The sequence below is a fragment of the Ziziphus jujuba genome, chromosome 7 (assembly GCF_031755915.1).
Source record: "Ziziphus jujuba cultivar Dongzao chromosome 7, ASM3175591v1".
Taxonomy (NCBI): Eukaryota; Viridiplantae; Streptophyta; class Magnoliopsida; order Rosales; family Rhamnaceae; genus Ziziphus; species Ziziphus jujuba.
Genome location: NC_083385.1, coordinates 11,940,268 through 11,959,433, shown reverse-complemented (window position 1 = coordinate 11,959,433; position 19,166 = coordinate 11,940,268). Strand labels below are relative to the sequence as shown.

The 19,166-nt window shown below is 31.5% G+C and overlaps 1 protein-coding gene across 1 annotated transcript; it reads left to right on the top strand.

The window, feature by feature from the left end:
* The first annotated feature begins 2,478 nt into the window (after positions 1-2,478).
* On the top strand, positions 2,479-4,235 carry LOC107424513 (uncharacterized acetyltransferase At3g50280). Its single transcript, XM_016034334.4, has one exon. It carries the CDS (start codon positions 2,616-2,618, stop codon positions 3,978-3,980), a length of 1,365 nt encoding a protein of 454 aa, XP_015889820.2. The 5' UTR covers positions 2,479-2,615; the 3' UTR covers positions 3,981-4,235.
* The last annotated feature ends 14,931 nt before the right edge of the window (positions 4,236-19,166 follow it).

Below are 19,166 nucleotides of genomic sequence, written 5' to 3'. Positions count from 1 at the left end.
TTACAATTGAAAAACAATTTTAAAATAGATTATGTATTTATACCATTTAAATATAGATAATATTAATTTTTATGTCACATAAATGACAATTTACATTAGAATCTTTCCAATAATTTTGTCTATTATTAAATTTTTTTTATGATATTAAAAAAAATTCGATATTATTTAAAAAAAAAAAAAAGAAAAACGGTTTAATAGCCCTGTTTAATTTCCCTATCAAACTAGTATGGTAAAAAAATAATAGAGATAATCAAGATGAGCCTTTATTTTTAAAAACACTATCAAGCATCATTAAGTACCATTAGAAACAGTTTTTTAAAATTAATTTTACAAAAAAAAAAAAAAAAAAAACTTAGCAACTATATATATGAATAATTAATAGTTATAAAGAGCATATCATAATCAAGCACAAATTTAAAATTCACTATTTCTATATTACATTTGGGAGGAAAATCGGAATTTTTAAGAAAAAACTATGGGTCCACTTGTATCTCCTCTCTTTTAACAGTCTCTCAATGTGACTCTCTCTCTTTTCTCTTCTACATAGCTTCTCACTCTCTTTCGCTCTCTTCATCTTTTCTCTTCTACACAAGCTTCAATAGTAGATCTCGTGAAGAATAAAAAATGGCAGGCCACTTTCTTCTACACTATCTTCGAGCCGAAACCCAAGAAGTCCTTTGAACTTCAATCTTTGTCTCTCATCCTTTTAACCACAATCTCATCAAGCCGACCACTCAGTTTCCTATTCTCCATTTTTCCAGTCCATGGTGCAGGAACTCTCATATGATCGAATCACATGTCGCTGAGGAGAGAGAGAATTTTCTTTTTTTGAAGAGATAACATCCCCCATAGAAAATTAATCAGCCAAATTTGCTTGAAAAATTATATAATAAAAATACATAATAAATAAATAGATATAGAGAAAAAATCAAAGAGTTGAAAATAAGAACACAATAATAAACAACCAAAATAAAAATTAAATAAGGGAGAAATTTTTTCTCTGTCTTTTTTTCAACAACCAAAATAAGGTAAAAAATTCGGTAAGAAAATTCTCTTTTTTTTTTTTTTTTTTTTTTTTTTTTTTTTTTTTTTGTAACTCCCTCTGCCATGTTTGGTACATGTGAAAGCGATAAAATAGTCAAATCTCGTGTTTGACATCAACAGCTGACATGATTGAATTTTTGACCCACACAATAATCCCCTAACCAATCTTATAAAAAATGGATGAGATAAATGTATCATTTCAAGGTTTTTTTTTAATGACTTTTTTTTTTCCTTTTTGTTTTTTTAAAATCTTTGTTCTTTTTTTAAAAAAAAAAAATTCTTTTTACTTCTTTTCTTTTTTGTATTTTTAACTTCTGTTTTTTTTTTTCTTCTTTTTTTAAGTCTTTGTTAATCTCCTTTCTTTTTATTGCATCAGTTTAGCTTTAGTTTTTTTTCCTTCTTTATATTTCATTCTTCTTTTAAAAAAATTTGCTTTTATTTTTTTTTATTTCTCCATTTTTTTCCTCCTTATGACGGTTTAGATTAATATATACAATTTTGCTAATTGATATTAATAATTTTGTGTATTAATGAAATAAATTTTTTTAGAAAATGACTAATATATTTTTTTGTATTGAATTTATTTGATTTAAATCATTTTGTTTAATTCAAAAATCAATAAGGTGTATAGTAACTTAAATTTCTTTTAATAATTATTGTATTTAAAAAAAAAAACAGTTATATCCGATTTAGACCTAGTATAAAACTGAAATAATTTCAATTTTAATCTCAATTCCAATCTCAATCAATTTATATCCTATATGCCAAACACGCCTTTAATGTTTCCTCATTAACCAAATTTAAGAAAACATTTGATTTTTTTATTCTTTCTTTTTCCTCCAATTTTTTTTCCTCTACACTTTCTTAACTCCTAATAGAGCCTTAATCAATTTGAAAACTGAAGAATATAATGCATATGGGTCTTAAACATAAAATTAACGTTTATAGAAGAAAAACCAATAATATTGGTATAATTATTATTAAGAAATTAATTAAAAGTACTAGCTTTAGTAATTAACAGGGAGTGTAAGAAGGCTGATTAGCACTTTGCGCTTGGGAAAATGTTCTCTAAATTGTAGCAGCTATTGTGTAACAAGGGTCAACGAAATCATGGACTCACATTCAGTTTATAAACAAATGCTCCTTGTTTTAATGATGAATCTGTATTTAAATTACAATTTAAATTATCAATAAAAATTAAATATTCTAATTAAAATTTATCATAATAATTATTATCAATAATAATAAATAATAATAATAAATAACAAGACTCAATTTATAAACAACTTTTTTGCCGCAAAGAAAATGTAATTAAATAATAATGATGTTCAATTTATTTATCTGTTTATTTTAGGTAACGGTCAATTTACTTATAAAATTAAATAAGAATTGCATTTGACCATTGCTAATTCTATTATATAAGAATTGCATCATAAATGAATCCATTCAAAGCTACAACCTGTCACACACAAATCAAGAATTACATTTGACCATTACTAATTCTATTATATAAGAATTACACCATAAACGAATACATTCAAAGCTACAAGGTGTCACACACAAATCAAGAAATGACAAACACCCGCTTCATCTCCACCACCAGCATTCAACCAGCAACTGCTGATAAAGAGCTTCCTCAAAGAATCGAGTTGACTCCATGGGATCTGGCACTCCTCCTTGCAGATCCAATCCAAAAGGGTCTTCTCTTTCACAAACCCACTTCCCAACTTCCGACAAACACTTTGATTCACCACCTTAAATCCACCTTTTCCGCTACCTTAGATATATTTTACCCTCTAGCTGGTCGTCTCGCTTTGGTTCAAAACGACGACGTTGATTGCACCTCTTCATTTTTTCTTCACTGCAATGGTGAAGGAGCCCAGTTTCTACACGCTTCTGCCAATGACATCACTGTGGCTGATATTCTTCAACCCCTCAACATTCCAGACGACATCGTTGACTCTTTCTTTCCCATGAATGAAGTATCGAACTATGAAGGGACTTCCAAACCCTTGCTAGCAGTCCAAGTGACCGAGCTGGTGGATGGAATCTTCATCGGTTGCACGATCAACCACACCGTTCTCGACGGAACATCCTTCTGGCATTTCTTCAACACTTGGTCTCGAATCTCTCGCAGCTGCGGCGGTGGTGATGATGGTGATGGTGATCGAGTTTCAGAGTTTCCTCCGGTTTTTGACCGACGTCAGTATCTGCACGGTATCGTTGAACTCCCACTTCGGATTCCTTTTCCGCGCTACAACGAAATCCCCAAGAAGCCTACACCGCCGCCATTGAAACAAAGAATGTTCCATTTCTCTAGAGAAAGAATTGCACAGCTTAAAGCAAAAGCCAATGCAGAGATGGAAACCGATAAGATCTCATCTCTTCAAACGCTCATGGCTCATCTTTGGATATCCATAACCCGTGTCCGAAATCTCGAAAAGGATGAATCGGTCACTTATGGGATAACGATGGGTATGAGAGGGAGAACAAAGCCTGAATTGCCACAACACTATTTGGGAAACTCCATTAAGCTTGAGATCGTAAAGACCACCGCCGGCGAGCTCCTAGAGAATGGATTAGGATGGGCGGCGTGGGAGATGAACAAGGTGATAGCTTCGCAAACGTCAGAGGAAGTGAGAAAGTTCATAGAGGATTGGGGAAAAAACCCTGTAGTAGTAAATCCTGGGCAAGTGATTCAAAGTAAGTGTACAATGTTAATAACAGGTAGTTCACCAAGGTTCAACGTGTATGGAAATGACTTCGGTTGGGGAAAACCAATTGCTGTTCGAAGCGGTCCTGGAAACAAGCTCAACGGCAAGTTAACTGTATTTCCTGGAGCTGAACAAGGAAGCATTGATTTTGAAGCTTGTCTTTCGCCTGAGATACTGCAGGCTTTGGTGGAAGATGCAGAGTTCATGGAGTTGAGATACTAACCACATCATAGTCTGTCAAAAAATTTGACTCAGTTTTTTTTCGTTTAAAAAAAATAATAATAATAATAAATCGACCGAGTTGCTTGGACTAACATTGTCGATTAATTTTCTTTTTTGTATTATGTCATGTGGTGAGTTGCTACACGCATTTACTTTTCATACATTGTAGAATTTGATGTTGTTATAATCCGTATATTACCATGAGGCAAAGGGAAATTAAAATAAAAGCATATGCATGAGATGTGCAATTAGTTATATGTTCTTTTATCAAAATGTACAAGAACAAGAGGGAAATGCTAATTTTCTCCCAAAACAAAAAGGAGATATTAATATCTTTCAATATGCAATTATTCTTAGTAAATCTTTTGAAGCTGAAAAATAATAATAAAAAGAAGGAAGAGTATTTGAGATGAATAGCTGGAGAATAAATTTTCAGTACATAAAGGACACATTTTAAATCTATCCAAAACAATATATGTGCTTTTAAAGGAGAAATGACAATATTAATAGGTTTTATCCGGTGATAAATCCATCAAAAACAGACTATTTAAATTTAAGTTTTAAATCATTTACTTACTAAAAGAAGAAAAGAAAAGAGAGAGAAGAAACCAATACTCATAGTTTGACTATCATGGGCCAACTTTAATGAATGTTGAAACTGGCTTAACCAGACACATCAAAACGGGTCAGACTAAAATACCGAAACTAGTGGAAAAGTAGAAATTTCCTCCACGTGTACAGTGAATTGATAATTGTATGATTTTCCTTTAGGGGTACTATTGGAACTTTATTTTTCAATTTAAAAAAGATAAGCTTCAAACATTGGACGTATACACCTTTTCGTATAGGATGTTAGATGCACACAGAATCTGCACATCTATACAAAAGAGAGGGTATACGAAACAGTGTACTGAATTTTTTTTTGCATTAAAAAAAAAAAAAAGGTAATCGTTCTGCCAAATTCAGGTGTTAGATAGTCTACTTTCTTCCGCAAACTGTAAAAATTGTTTAGCATCTGTTTGTTTTTTGGAAAATGTTAGGGAAAAGAAAAAAAAAAGATTTTAAAACTTCATGTTTAGTTATAAAATAAATTGGAAAAAATAGAATATAAAACTGATGAAAAAAAAAGTTGTAATAAATATATGTATTTCTATTTTCCTTAAGTATTTCTAATGCTTCTATTGATTTATTGAGAGCACCTTCAATAAATTTATATATTGTTAGATTTTGTTTGATAAATCAAAAATATAAATAGTTATTTAAAAAATCTCTTTAATGATTGTATTTAAATAGTTTGTCCATTAGATATGGTAAGAAAATAAATATATATTATCAAGTAGACTGTCTAAAAGTAGGCTATCTAAAAATATGGCAAAAAAAGTCAAAACGATTGTCTATTTTAAACAGTTTGTCATACAATGTGATTCTGAAAAATAATATATATTAGAAAATAATCTTTTTCAAAAGAAAAAATAAATGACTATATATTATCAATCACTATTATTTTATTTAACAAAAAAATAAATATATATATTATTAAATAATTGATATTTAAAAAGAAATAACGGAGATTAATTCTAGAAAGAACTATCTATAAAGCAAATAATAATGCCGTATAGATTAGAAGTTCTTTCAACTTCCATATTATATAAATTGTACTATATAAAAAAGCATCTCTAATAATTTTATCTATCATTAATTTTTTTTTATCATATTAAAAAAATAAATAGCTACTTATAAATTTTTCAATAAATTTGTTTAAAATCTTGTTAAATTGGTTGACAAAAATTAACTAAAAAAAGCTGATTGATAAATAAAAAATATACATCAAGATGACCTTCTACTTTTAGAATCTTTATAAAACATTATGAAGTTTCCTTAAAAACATAATTTTAAAAAATAATTTTTTCAAAAAAATTTGATAAAATATATATATGATTAATTGATAGTCATAAATAATCTTAGGCATATTGCAATTGGAAAATAATTTTAAAATATGTATATTTATATCATTTAGATTTAGACAATATTAATTATATATCATATAAGCAATAATTCACATTAAAAATTGAAAATGATCTTAAAATCTTTGTGATAATTTTGTCTATTATTAAAGTTTTTGTAACATTAGAAAAATAAAGATTATTAAAAAAATCTTTTCAATAAATCTATCTAACCATTTTATCCAACAGATATGGTAAGAAAATAGACATGATTAAGAAATGAGCATTTATTTTTGAAGATTTGACAAATATTATAATTTTTTAAAATAAAATTAATTTTATAAAAATAAAAAATTTAATAAATATATATAATTAATTAATAATTATAAAAAACACTGTAATAAAAAAAAAATTTAAAATTCACTGCATAATCTCAATTTCTATGTTACATTTCGGAGGAAAATTGAAATTTTTTATAGGGGGTTTGAGAAGTGTCAAAGTTGAAAGGGAAATTTATTCTTAAAATTTAGTTTTCTGAAAATTATTTTTTCTTTTGATCTGGTTGATAAGTAATGGAAAAGTTAAGATTGATAAGTAATTAAATTTAATGTTGTATAATAAATAAATGGTAAATATGTATTTTAAAAAAAATTTAAAATTATTTTCTCTGAGATTCTCAAAATGACACCTATATAGATTATTGTAGACTTTGCCATGTAAGCATATGAGGCGTACGTGTGTTTGTTATATTTGAGTGCTGAGTTGGCCTGTCTGTTATAAGTGGTTAGCTGAGTTGGTTAAGTTCTAGAAACAGTTGGTGCGTGAGTTTAGCTTATATAAAAAGCTGTTAAATAAATGAAATACAGATCAGAAAATATTCCAGGAAAATTTACAGTGCTTTTTCTTCCTTTTTCCTCAGTTTTCTTGATTCTTTAGATTTTCTTCTCATTCTCTTTCTTATATCATGGTATCAGAGCAAAGATTGTCGATCTTGTGATTTCAAGCATGGCAGATTCAATTGTGAGTGCGATTTCAGACAAAATGGGTGGTTCGTTGATTACGGTCTCACCATTTCCAACTAGTGTTCAGAAGCTTGATAATGAGAGTTTCTTAGTATGGAAATCTCAAATTTGGCTAATATTAAAAGGACACAAGCTCGATAAGTTTGTGCTCACGGATGAACCAGAGTTTATGAAGGATTTTGTCTCCAATGAAGCTGAAGTCACCATCAGCTTTTGCTAGGATGGCTAGTTGCTGCAATTTCTGTTGAAGAACTTGGAGATCTGATAGGGTTGAAGACATCAAGAAGAGTTGGGGCTACAATTAAGGAAACCTATGCTTCTCAATCGGAGGTAGTGATGTTTCAATTAAGAAATCAGCTACAAACCATGAAGAAAGGGGCTATGAAAGTTATCGATTACTACAAGAAGATGAAGAAAATTGCTGATCAATTGTCTACAGGGGGATTTTTTTGTATCAAAAAAGGAACTTGTAATGTGTATTTTGACTAGCTTAGGGCCTGAATATGGGATGGTTAGGGTCAATTATATAAGTCGGCCTCCAATACCAAGTCTACAAGAGGTAAAAAATTTCCTTACCCATTATGAAACTACAATTGAGCATAATCATGCCATAGCTATATACAATACTTCAAATCTTGCCTCAACATTTAATAGTCATGCAACTTAGAAATAATAACTTATCCTCATTAACACCAAGAAATACCTCTTCTGGAAGTGTTAATTCATATGTTGAAAATGTTCATTCATATACTGATGTTTCTAATCATGAAGGAACTGGATCTGGCAAGATGTATGTGAATGATTATCATGTGAAAGGTGGTTTTTATGACAATAGAGGCAGAGGTAGAAGTGGTTGAACCTAGAAGCCTCAATGTCAAATCTGTGGCTTAATTGGGCATCTTGCTAGCGTTTGTTACTATAGGGATTCTAACTCAGGAAGTTCTATTTTCCAAGGACAAAATTTTGGTTCTCAAGGTTCTTATTCAATTGCCAATCTGAATTTTCAGAATCCTCTTATGTCTTCTGGTGTGAATGCTCATTTCACACAGCTGTACAGACCTAGTTTTATTAATTCTGCCTTACTTGGTTCTGTTCCTCAAAGTCAATATCCTGTTGGAGCTATTGTGAATCTCATGCCACAGAATGTTAATAATTCTTTATGTTATGGACACTATGATATAGACTTGCCATTAAACAATGCAGGGGGAACACATTTAGGTGGTCATTCTGGCATTAATTTGTCCATGAATAATCATGATCTCTCTGGCCAAGTTTCTGCTCATCTTGTAGCCACTCCTATACTAGTTGGGGATCCAAATTGGTATTTAGATAGCGGAGCTACTAATCATGTGGTTTCTAGTGGAGATAATTTGTTGCAGAAGCTAGAGTACACTGGTAACAACAAATTGTTCGTTGGAAATGCTCAAGAACTTGACATTTCAAGTGTAGGTAATACACTTGGTTATTTTCTATCTTGTCCAACTTTTGCTTTGGTATTAAAAAGTGTTTTGGTTGTACCACAAATAGCAAAGAACTTATTAAGTGTGTCAAAGTTGACTTGTGATAATGATGTTACTATTGAATTTGATGAAAATAACTATTTGATTAAGGACAAACAGCTGGGGGTAGGGTTCTCAAAGGAACACTTGAAGATGACCTCTATAAATTGCAAGTTCCATATCACAAGTCAACTCCACAAGCAACATATATTGGTAACCAACAGTTATTTCAAGTGCGACAAATACAAAAATGCCATTGAATACAGTCATGTGTGTGCGGTCAGGAGTTGTTTCTTTTAATACTAGTGATCATGGTTTGGTTTGTAGTCAAGATGTAGACTGTTCAGATTTTGGTTGTAAAAAAACATCCACTTGTGTTGATTGTGACAATTTGTCTACATCGCTTATTAAGAATAATCTTAGTTTTCATATTACTAGCAAAGATTGTATTGATTTTGATATTTTGCATTAAAGGCTAGAACATGCCTCAGCTGCTGTTGTTAATAAAGTTCTCTCTTTGTATAAACCTGATTTGAATGTGAATAAAGAGGTTTCATTCTGTGAAGCTTGCCAATATGGAAAGAGTCATTTGTGTACTTTTCTTTTATCTTCTTCTAAAGCAAGTGCTTCTCTTAAATTGATTCATACAGATGTTTGGGGCCTTACTTCTACCATTTCAACTAAAGGATTTAGATATTATATTCAATTTATAGATGACTACTCAAGATATACTTGGATCTATCCTATGACAGTTAAATCTGAAGCTCTTGGTATTTTCAAGCAATTTCATGTAATGGTTGAGAGAATATTTGATGCAAAGATTAAATGTTTGCAATCAGATCGAGGTGGAGAATATAGGTCATTTCTTCTTTATTTGAAGACCTTTGGAATAAACTTCAGGCATTCTTGTCCGTATATGCATCTACAAAATAGAAAGGCTAAGAGAAAACATAGGCATATTGTTGAAGTTGGATTGTGCTTTCTTGCTCATGCTCACATGCCTTTATTGTATTGGTGGGAAGCTTTCAGTTCAGCAATATATTTTATTAATCGACTACCATCAAATGTTCTAAATTCTTAAAGTCCTTATCAGCTGCCATTTAACAAAATTCCAAATTATCAGTTTCTAAAAGTTTTTAGCAGTGCTTATTTTTCCTTTTTACAGCCTTACAATGGTCATAAATTTCAGTTCCACACTACTAAATGTGTTTTTATCGGATATAGTGCTGATCATAAGGGTTATAAGTATCTGAATTCTTCTGGCAAAGTGTATGTTGCTCGAAGTATTATCTTAAATGAGAAAGAGTTTCCATTTGCTTTGGGTTTTTTAAAGAAGAATCTTCACAAGCAGGATAATTGTAATATTCCAAAGTGCTCTACTGCTTCAATGCCTATGTTTAAACACACTGGTCCAGTTTTAGCTACTTCTTCAATCAGTTCTGAAACTCATAATGTGCCTCATGATGTGACAACTTCTCATGATCTGTCTAGTGGTGATATTTCAGACACTCTTAATCTCTCACCAGATTCATCAAATCTTGTTGATAATTCAGGAGTTTCATCATCCCAGATTAACTCAGAAGATCAGATGGACATGTCTACTCTTGATAATAGAACAAATCACTTGACTAATTCAAATTCCTTGTCGGTTACAGTTTCACATCTGTCAAATTCTACTCATCCTATGCAAACACGTTCAAAAAGTGGAATTTTTAAACCAAAGGTTTATACTACAAATCAATTACACAATACACAAAATGGTCATGAACCAATAACAGTTCAAGAAGCTTTAGCAAATCTAAGATGGAAACAAGCTATGGATGAAGAATATGAAGCTCTTATAAGAAATAAAACTTGGTCTCTAGTACCATATACTTTGGGGATGAATCTGGTTGGTCACAAATGGGTCTTTAGAGTTAAACAAAATGCTGATGGCACAATTCAACGGTATAAGGCACGATTGGTAGCAAAAGGTTTTCATCAACAGTCCGGTTCTGATTTTAATGAAACCTTTAGTCCTGTTATAAGGCCAATAACTATTAGATTGGTGTTAAGTCTTGCTGTAACTTAAGGTTGGACAGTGAAGAAGTTGGATTTTAACAATGCATTTTTAAATGGTGACCTGAACGAAGTTGTTTATATGGCTCAACCTCAAGGCTATGAGAACCAACAATTGCCAACACATGTTTGTAAGCTTTACAAAGCATTGTATGGTTTAAAACAAGCTCCTCGAGTTTGGTATGACAAGTTGAAAAGTGCTCTTCTTAATAAGGATTTCTAGAATTCAGTTTCAGATCCTTCTCTTTTTGTTTTGAGAACCAAGACAGCTTATACATTAGTATTGGTGTATGTGGATGATATTATAGTGACCAGATCTAGTCTTGAAGTAATTGAAAAGCTGAATTCTGATCTTAACTCACAGTTTTCTTTAAAGGATTTGGGAGATTTAAGTTTCTTTCTTGGTATTAAAGTCAAAAGAAGTTCTAAAGGAATGCTTCTAACTTAAACGAAGTACATACAAGACTTACTTCACAAAACAGGAATGAAGGGTGCCAAATCTTCACCATTACCAATGGCAAGTAAATCTTTGTGCTTGACAAAAGGTGACATTATGAATAAACCTGAGTTATATAGGAGCACAGTTGGTGCTCTTCAATATTTGACAATCATCAGACCAGATATTTGTTTTGTTGTTAACAAATTAAGTCAATTTATTCAAGCTCCAACATCTTTACACTGGAAAGCTTGTAAAAGATTGCTTAGGTATCTTAAAGGAACTATGTATCATGGTTTACAGATTAAAACTTTTGTAAAATTTGCTATCCATGGTTTTTCTGATTCTGACTAGGTAGTGACAGAGAAGATAGAAGGTCTACTAGTGGTTATGGTATTTTTGTTGGCTCAAATCTGATATCATGGAGCTGTTAAAAACAATCAGTGGTGGCTCGTTCTAGTACAGAAGCAGAATACAGGGCATTGACTCATGTTACCTCAGAATTATGCTGGTTACAAAATCTTTTTAAAGAACTACAGCTGTGTTTGCCAACACCAATGGTATGGACAGATAGTTTAAGTGCAGTTGCTCTGGCTGTAAATCCTATTCTACATTAGAGGACCAAACATATTGAAATAGACATTCACTTTGTGAGAGATAAAGTATAGGATAAGTCTATTGAAATTAGATATGTTCCAACTAAAGAACAAGTTGCTGATGTTTTTACCAAACCTTTAGGCACTTCGAGATTTTTGTATCTGAAATCTAAATTGAATGTTAATACTATCTAATTTTTAGTTTTACAAGAGTAAGGGGGAATGCAATTATTCAAACTCAAGTTTGTCTGATTTGTATCAGCCAAAATGAGTTTGAGGGGGAATATTGTAGACTTTTCCATGTAAGCATATGAGGTGTACGTGTGTTTGTTATATTTGAGTGCTGAGTTGGCCTGTCTGTTGTAAAGTGGTTGAGTTGGTTAAGTTCTAGAAACAGTTGGTGCGTGAGTTTAGCTTGTATAAAAAGCTGTTAGATAAACGAAATGCAGATAAAAAAATATTCCAAGAAAATTTACAGTGGTTTTTCTTCCTTTTTCTCTCTCTCAATTTTCTTGATTTTGTAAATTTTCTTCTTCATTCTCTTTCTTAGATCATGAGAATAATTTTTCCACATATTTTTCTATATTGGTAGGAATCTAATTTCCTGGATCCATACTTTTCCATTTCATCCAACAAAAAAAAAATTATCACTTTACTAAAAAAATTAAATTTCCACTAACTTTATCTTTATCTAAACATATCGTTAAAGAAAAACTATGGATCCACTTTCCTCCCTCTTAAGAGTCTCTCTGTACAACTTTTTCTCTATCTTCTATCTTCTACACATAGCTTCGTACTCTCTCTCGCTCTCTTCATCTTCTCTCTTCCCCACAACTACACTAGCGGATCTCGTGATGAATAAAAAAATGGCTGGCTTCTCTCTTCTACACCATCTTCAATCCGAAACCCAAGAAGTTCTTTGAACTTCAATCTTTGTCTCTCATCCTCTTTAACACAATCTCATCAAGCCGCCCACTCAGTTTCCTATTCTCTCCATTTTTCCAGTCCATGGTATAGGAACTCTCATGAGATCCAATCACATGTCGCTGAGGAGAGAGAGAACCTTCTTTTTTAAAGAGAAAAAAAAAAACATATATATATATATATATATATCCCCCATAGAAAATTAATTAGATAAATTTGCTTGAAAATTTATATAATAAAAATACAAAATAAATAAAGAGAAAAAAAATCAAAGAGTTGAAAATAAAAATAAACCAAAATAAAAATTAAATAAAGAAGAAAATTTTTCCCTTGTCTTTTTTGTCAACAACCCAAACAAGGGAAAAAAATTCGGTTAGAAAATTCTTTTTTTTTTCCTCCCTCCGTTCATGTTTGGTACATTGAATTAAGAATGGAATAAAATAGTCAAATCTAGTGTTTGACATCAACAACCGACATGATTGAATTTTGGACCCACACAAAAACCTGCTAACCAATCTTATAAAAATGGGTGAGATAAATTTATCATATCTAGGTTTTTTTTTTATGGCTTTTTTTTTTCCCCTTTTGTTTTTTTAAATCTTTGTTTCTTTTTTTTTTTTTCCAATTCTTTTTACTTCTTTTTTTTTTTAAATTCTCTTTCTCCCTTCTTCTTTTTTTTTTTTTTTCAGCATATCAATTTTTTTTTCTTTTTCTCTTCCGTTTTCTTCCCTTATTTATATAAATATATATATATATATATTATATTTATATATATATATTTTTTTGTATTTTTATCTTCTGTTTGTTTCTTTTTTAATCTTTGTATTTTCCCTTTTTTTTTTATTGCATCAGATTTAGTTTTAGATTTTTCTTCTTTATTTTTCAATTTCTTTTTTTAAAATTTGTTATTTATTTATTTTTCTTTCTCCATTTTTTTCTTTTTATGAAGATCTAGATTAATATATGCAATTTTACTAATTGATATTAATGATTTTATACATTAATTAGATAATTTTTTTAAAAAATATAATTAGATAAAGGATTAATTTATTTATTTATATTGAAGTATTTGACTCAAATCAATTTGTTTAACTCAAAAATCCGTAAGTTATATAATAACTTAAATTAATTTTAATAATAGTTATATTAAAAAAAAATTATGTGCGATTGATATCTAGTATAAGACTAAATTAATTTTTGCCTAATACTATCCTCACCTTAATCTCAATTCCAATCCCAATTAATTCATATCCTATGTACCAAACGAACGTTTTATGTTTCCTCATCTAATCAAATTTAAGAAAAAATTTGAATTTTTTTTTTCTATCTTTTTCCTCTTTTTTTTTTTTTTTTTCGTCTACGCTTTCTTAATTCCAAATAAAGCCTTAATAAATTTGTAAATTAAACAATATAATGCATATGGGTCTTAAACATGAAATTAACGTTTATAGAAGAACAATTAATGATGTTGTTATAAATATTATTAGGAAATTAATTAAACGTACTTGCTTTAACAATCAACAGGGAGCTTGTGATTTAAGGAGGCTAATGAGCACTTTGCGCTCGGGTAAATGTTCTTTAAATTGTAGCAGCTATTGCCTAATAAAGTCAACGAAATAATGGACTCGCATTTAATTTTGATTTAAGAAGACTAATTAGCACTTTGCGGTAAATGTTCTTTAAATTGTAACAGCTATTGCCTAACAAAGTCAATGAAATAATGGACTCGAATTCAATTTTGATTTTAAGAAGGCTAATTAGCACTTTGAGCTCGGGTAAATATTCTCTCAATTGTAGCAGCTATTGCCTAACAAAGTCAACGAAATCTTGGACTCGCATTCAATTTAAAGGAAAAATGATATTTATGAATGATTATTAATAAAATTTATACTTAAATGATAGTTTAAATTGTTAATATAAAAAAATTATTTTTAAAATTTTAAAATAAAAAATAATAAAATTAAGTACCTATAGTAATTACATTTGACCATTATTTATTCTATAACATAAGAATTACATCATAAATGAATACATTGAAAGCTACAACCTGTCACAAACAAATCAAGAAATGACAAACATCCGCTTTATCTCCACCACCAGGATTCAACTAGCAACTGCTGATAAAGAGCTTCCTCAAACAATCGAGTTGACTCCATGGGATCTGCAACTCCTCCTTATAGATCCAATCAAAAGGGGTCTTCTCTTTCACAAACCCAATTCCCAACTTCCGACAAACACTTTGATTCACCACCTTAAATCCACCCTCTCCGCTACCTTGGATATATTTTACCCTCTAGCTGGTAGTCTTGCTTTGGTTCAATACGACGATGTTGATTGCACCTCCTCATTTTCTCTTCACTGCAATGGTGAAGGAGCCCAGTTTCTACACGCTTCTGCCAATGACATCGCTGATATTCTTCAACCACTCAACATTTCAGACGACATCGTTTTCTCTTTCTTTCCTATCCCTTGTTGAATAAATTAATATTTGTGGATTTGGCATAATCAATTACTCACTTACATGGCCTATTTATGCTATTAATGGGACTGGCTTATTTTATTATTTTGTAGTAGAGTCCTTGGTCACACATTCTCTATAAGACTCCAGTTGGCCCATTGGACTGGAGGACCAACTCTCTTTATAAGCCCATTGACTTATCCATATTTTTCCTAATATAATTATATTATTAAATTATTATTATTTTATGTGTGTCAAAAGTAATGGATAAGTCTGACTTGCAAAGACTATTTAAAAGGTTTAGGGCAAGCAGATATCAAGAATACCATACCAGTATTTTTGAGATTAGGGTTTTCAAAAATCTGAGAGTGGTTTGAGAGTAGTGTGTCCATAGGTATTACTTTACATTGTTTTTCTATTTTGCAGGATTAAAGATCTAATTTATCAATGGCTACGTTTGGAGGTTAGTAATTTATGATTTATGAAATTTATTATGTATATTTAAATCCATAAAATTTCTAACAATTGGTATCAGAGCCTAGTTAATATGCATAATAAATTTCTTTGTGATTAGTCTTCGTTGTATCTATGATGATCGAATTGAACTGTATGTGGCCATTGAATGATATGTGGGATTCAAATATATGTTCTTTATTTTATTTTTCTTTCTGCGTGCATGGATCTGTGAAGCTATGATCCTGATGTGTGAAGAAACATAATACATGCCCGATTGTTATTTGTAAAAAAAAAAAAAAAAAAAAAATTGTAAATATCGGACGTGTATTTGTTTTCCAAAATTTTGGGGAAAATTTGTTTTGTATGAATTCATGATCTGGGTTAACTTGGAAATTGTTTTGGTGCAAGAACTTGTAAAATCGATTATTTATGGACCTTCCATGGCCGAACGTTTTCTTGCTTGGCTGTTTGCTTTGAGTTAAATTTGAATCAAATTGATTTGTGGAAACTGTTACCTACGGAAAGACGAACCAATAGCCGCCGGTATCGTCAGAAACGGTGGCCGGAACGGCGAGATATGGCCGGGTAAGACTAGCGGGTCGCGTGACCCATTTGGACTGGAACCGGGTCACCCATGACCCGATTGGGTGAAGAAGAAAAGAGAAACGGCATGCCGTTTGGAGCTTGTGCTGATGTCAGCACAATGTGTCATTTGCTGACGTCAGCAGGGAAAAAAAAAAACCTTATTTATTTTTATTCTCTTTTATTTTTTTTATATTTTATATTTTATTATTGATTTATTTGTTGTTTATTTATTAATTAATTTAATGATTCAATTGTTCAATTTATTTATTTATTGTTTATTTATTTGTTTAATTATCACATTCCAATTTTATTAAATTAAATTAAATATTTGTGATTGGAAAATTGGATTGTGTGAGCTTACCCAAAGAGGCTTTGTGCCTAGTTGGTATAGTAGTGTGGGATTTTAGGTACTCACCTGTCGTGAGACTTATTTTATCTGCATTATGTGTACCAATGTAATGTATGTTGGCATAATGGATGGGATGTTTTATATTTGCCTATTTCATGAAATTGCCAATATGTTATTTTTCTCCCACTTATTAACCAGGGTCTATACGGGTAACTAGGCTACCCTGTCGGTAGTTTTAGTTGCTTTGTATGATGCCTGGAATGGTAGTGGAAGTTAATTAAATGCCATGTATTGCAGGTTCTGAGTTGCCCTGTCGGTGATTCAGTTCAATGCATTTGATTGTGGTTATTTGGTTGACTGTCCCTGGCCCGCGTAAGGGTATCTTTAGTGTTACAAAGACCTTAAGCGATATTTATGTTTGTGTTTTTTGTGTTGAGGGGCTGGAAAATAGTAATTGAATTGTCTTAAATTTTTGAATGTCTTGTGGTTTACTATTTTTACAGCTAGTAGCACCCCAAACCTTCCGCCCATGACTGCCATGATGAAATTGGACGAGACAAATTATCAGAAATGGAAGAAAACCTTAGTTATGAATTTGACCTTCATGAAATTGGATTTGGCTTTGGAGATAGATCCACCAGAGATACCGACTGATGAGAGTACTGTAGCAACTAAGAAACTTTATGAGGATTGGAAGCAGTCTAATAAGTGCTGTATGATGATGATGGAGAATTACATGGATGAAGCCATATATGCTAGTATTCCTAAAGTGGATACTGCAAACGGACTTCTTGAGGAGATAGGAAAAAAGTTTATCAAGTTTAATATGAATGAGAAGCATCATTTTTTGGACCTATTGAATAATACCAAGTATGATGGTATTAAAGGAGTAAGGGACTATATTATGCTACTTTCCTCCTATTATAATAAGCTGAAGGACCTTAAGATGGACATTGGAGAGGAGTTCTTGACCTATTCTATAATGAGGAGTCTTCCATCACAGTTTGATAATATAAGGTCGAGTTTGAAACTAAGAAAGAAGGTTGTAGCTTGGAGGAATTGACTGCTATCCTTATTAAGGAAGATGATGATATTAGATTAAGTAAGTCTAGATCTGTTGCTATGGTTTCACATCAGGTAGATAAGTCCAAGAAGTTTTTCCAAAAGAAAGGACAAGGATTCAAGCCAGGACAAGGTTTCAAGCCTGGGCAGGGTTTTAACCCCAATAGGAAGAAGTTTTCTGGTATGAAGCCTAAAGGGCCGAGGGATGGTGTTTTTCAGATTAGAGAAAGGAAAGAGTACTTTAATGGAAGGTGTGGATACTGCAATAAAGTTGGACACAAGAAGATAGACTGTTGGACCTTAAAGGGAAAGTAAGAGAAGAAAGGTAATATTTTAATGATTGAGACCAATATTATTGATGTGCCCATGAATTATTGGTGGTTAGATACTGGAGCAACAATTCATGTCACTAATTCGTTGCAGGGGATGATAAGACGAAGGGGACCAACCAATCTTGAGCAGCATGTTTATATGGGAGATAGCTCAAGAGTGAAGGTGAACATTGTGGGAACAATCAAGTTGAAGCTTGCCACTGGATATGCTTTGGAGTTGCAAGAAGTTTCTTATGTACCTTCAATAAGAAGAAATTTGTTATCTATTTCACTTTTGGATAGTCAAGCTTATAGGTTTTTTGTTTGGAAATAACAAAGTTGAATTATTTAAGGATGGTAAAGTTGTTGGTTTTGGAACTTTATGTGGCAATTTATCTAAGCTTGATTTATTTAATAATGGTCTCAATTTCTCTGTTAATTCTATTATTGGTCCTATTGTTGCTTCCAAACGCTCAAGAGTTAATGACAATTCCTCAATGTTATGGCATAAACATTTGGGACATATTTCTAGGCACAGAATGGAAAGGTTAGTGAAGGATGGGATACTTCCTAATCTTGATTTCTCCGATCTGTTAACTTGTATTGAATGTGTGAAAGGGAAGCTAACTGCCAAGGTAAGAAAGGATAAGTTAGCTAGGTATGGAGATGTTTTGAAGTTAATCCACACTGACATATGTGGACCTTTTACACCAACTGCTTTGGGTGGTTATAGATATTTTATTACCTTCATTGATGATTACTCTCGTTATGGACATGTTGAGCTTATTCGTGAGAAGTCAGATTCTTTAGTTGCCTTTAAAGAGTTTAAGGTAAAGATGGAGCTTCAAAAGAATAAGAAAATAAAAGCTATAAGGTCTGATAAAGGTGGTGAGTTTTATGGTAGATATGATGAGACTGGAAGGAACCCAGGGCCTTTTGCTATTTATTTGAGTGAGTGTGGCATTGATGCGCAATATACGATGCCTGGTACACCTCAGCAAAATGACATAGCTGAGAGAAGGAATAGGACTTTGTTGGATATGGTGCAGTCTATGTTGGCAAATTCTAGGTTACCAGATTATTTGTGGGGAGAGGCTTTAAAGACGGCGGCTTATATTTTGACTCAAGTTCCAAGTAAGTCCGTTCCTAATACACATTTTGAGTTGTGGTCAGGAAGAAAGCCTAATTTGCACCATTTTCGAATATGGGGTTGCAAAGCTGAAGTAAGGATTTATAATCCCCAAATTAAGAAGTTGGATCCTAAAACCATTAGTGGATATTTTGTTGGCTATTATATAGGATTTAAGGATTCAAGATTCTTTTGTCCTTCTCACACCACCAGGATCGTGGAATCAGACAAGGCCATTTATTTTGAAGATGATTTTGGATTTGATGATAGTAATGGTCCAAGGGAATCTCAATTTAGAGAAGAAAGTGTTTTCATTCCCAGTATAGTTGTTCATAATAGAGATATTATTGATCCAATA

Excerpts from the sequence above, each read along its gene's own strand:
- LOC107424513 (XM_016034334.4), top strand. The coding sequence starts at position 2,616 with ATGACAAACACCCGCTTCATCTCCACCACCAGCATTCAACCAGCAACT.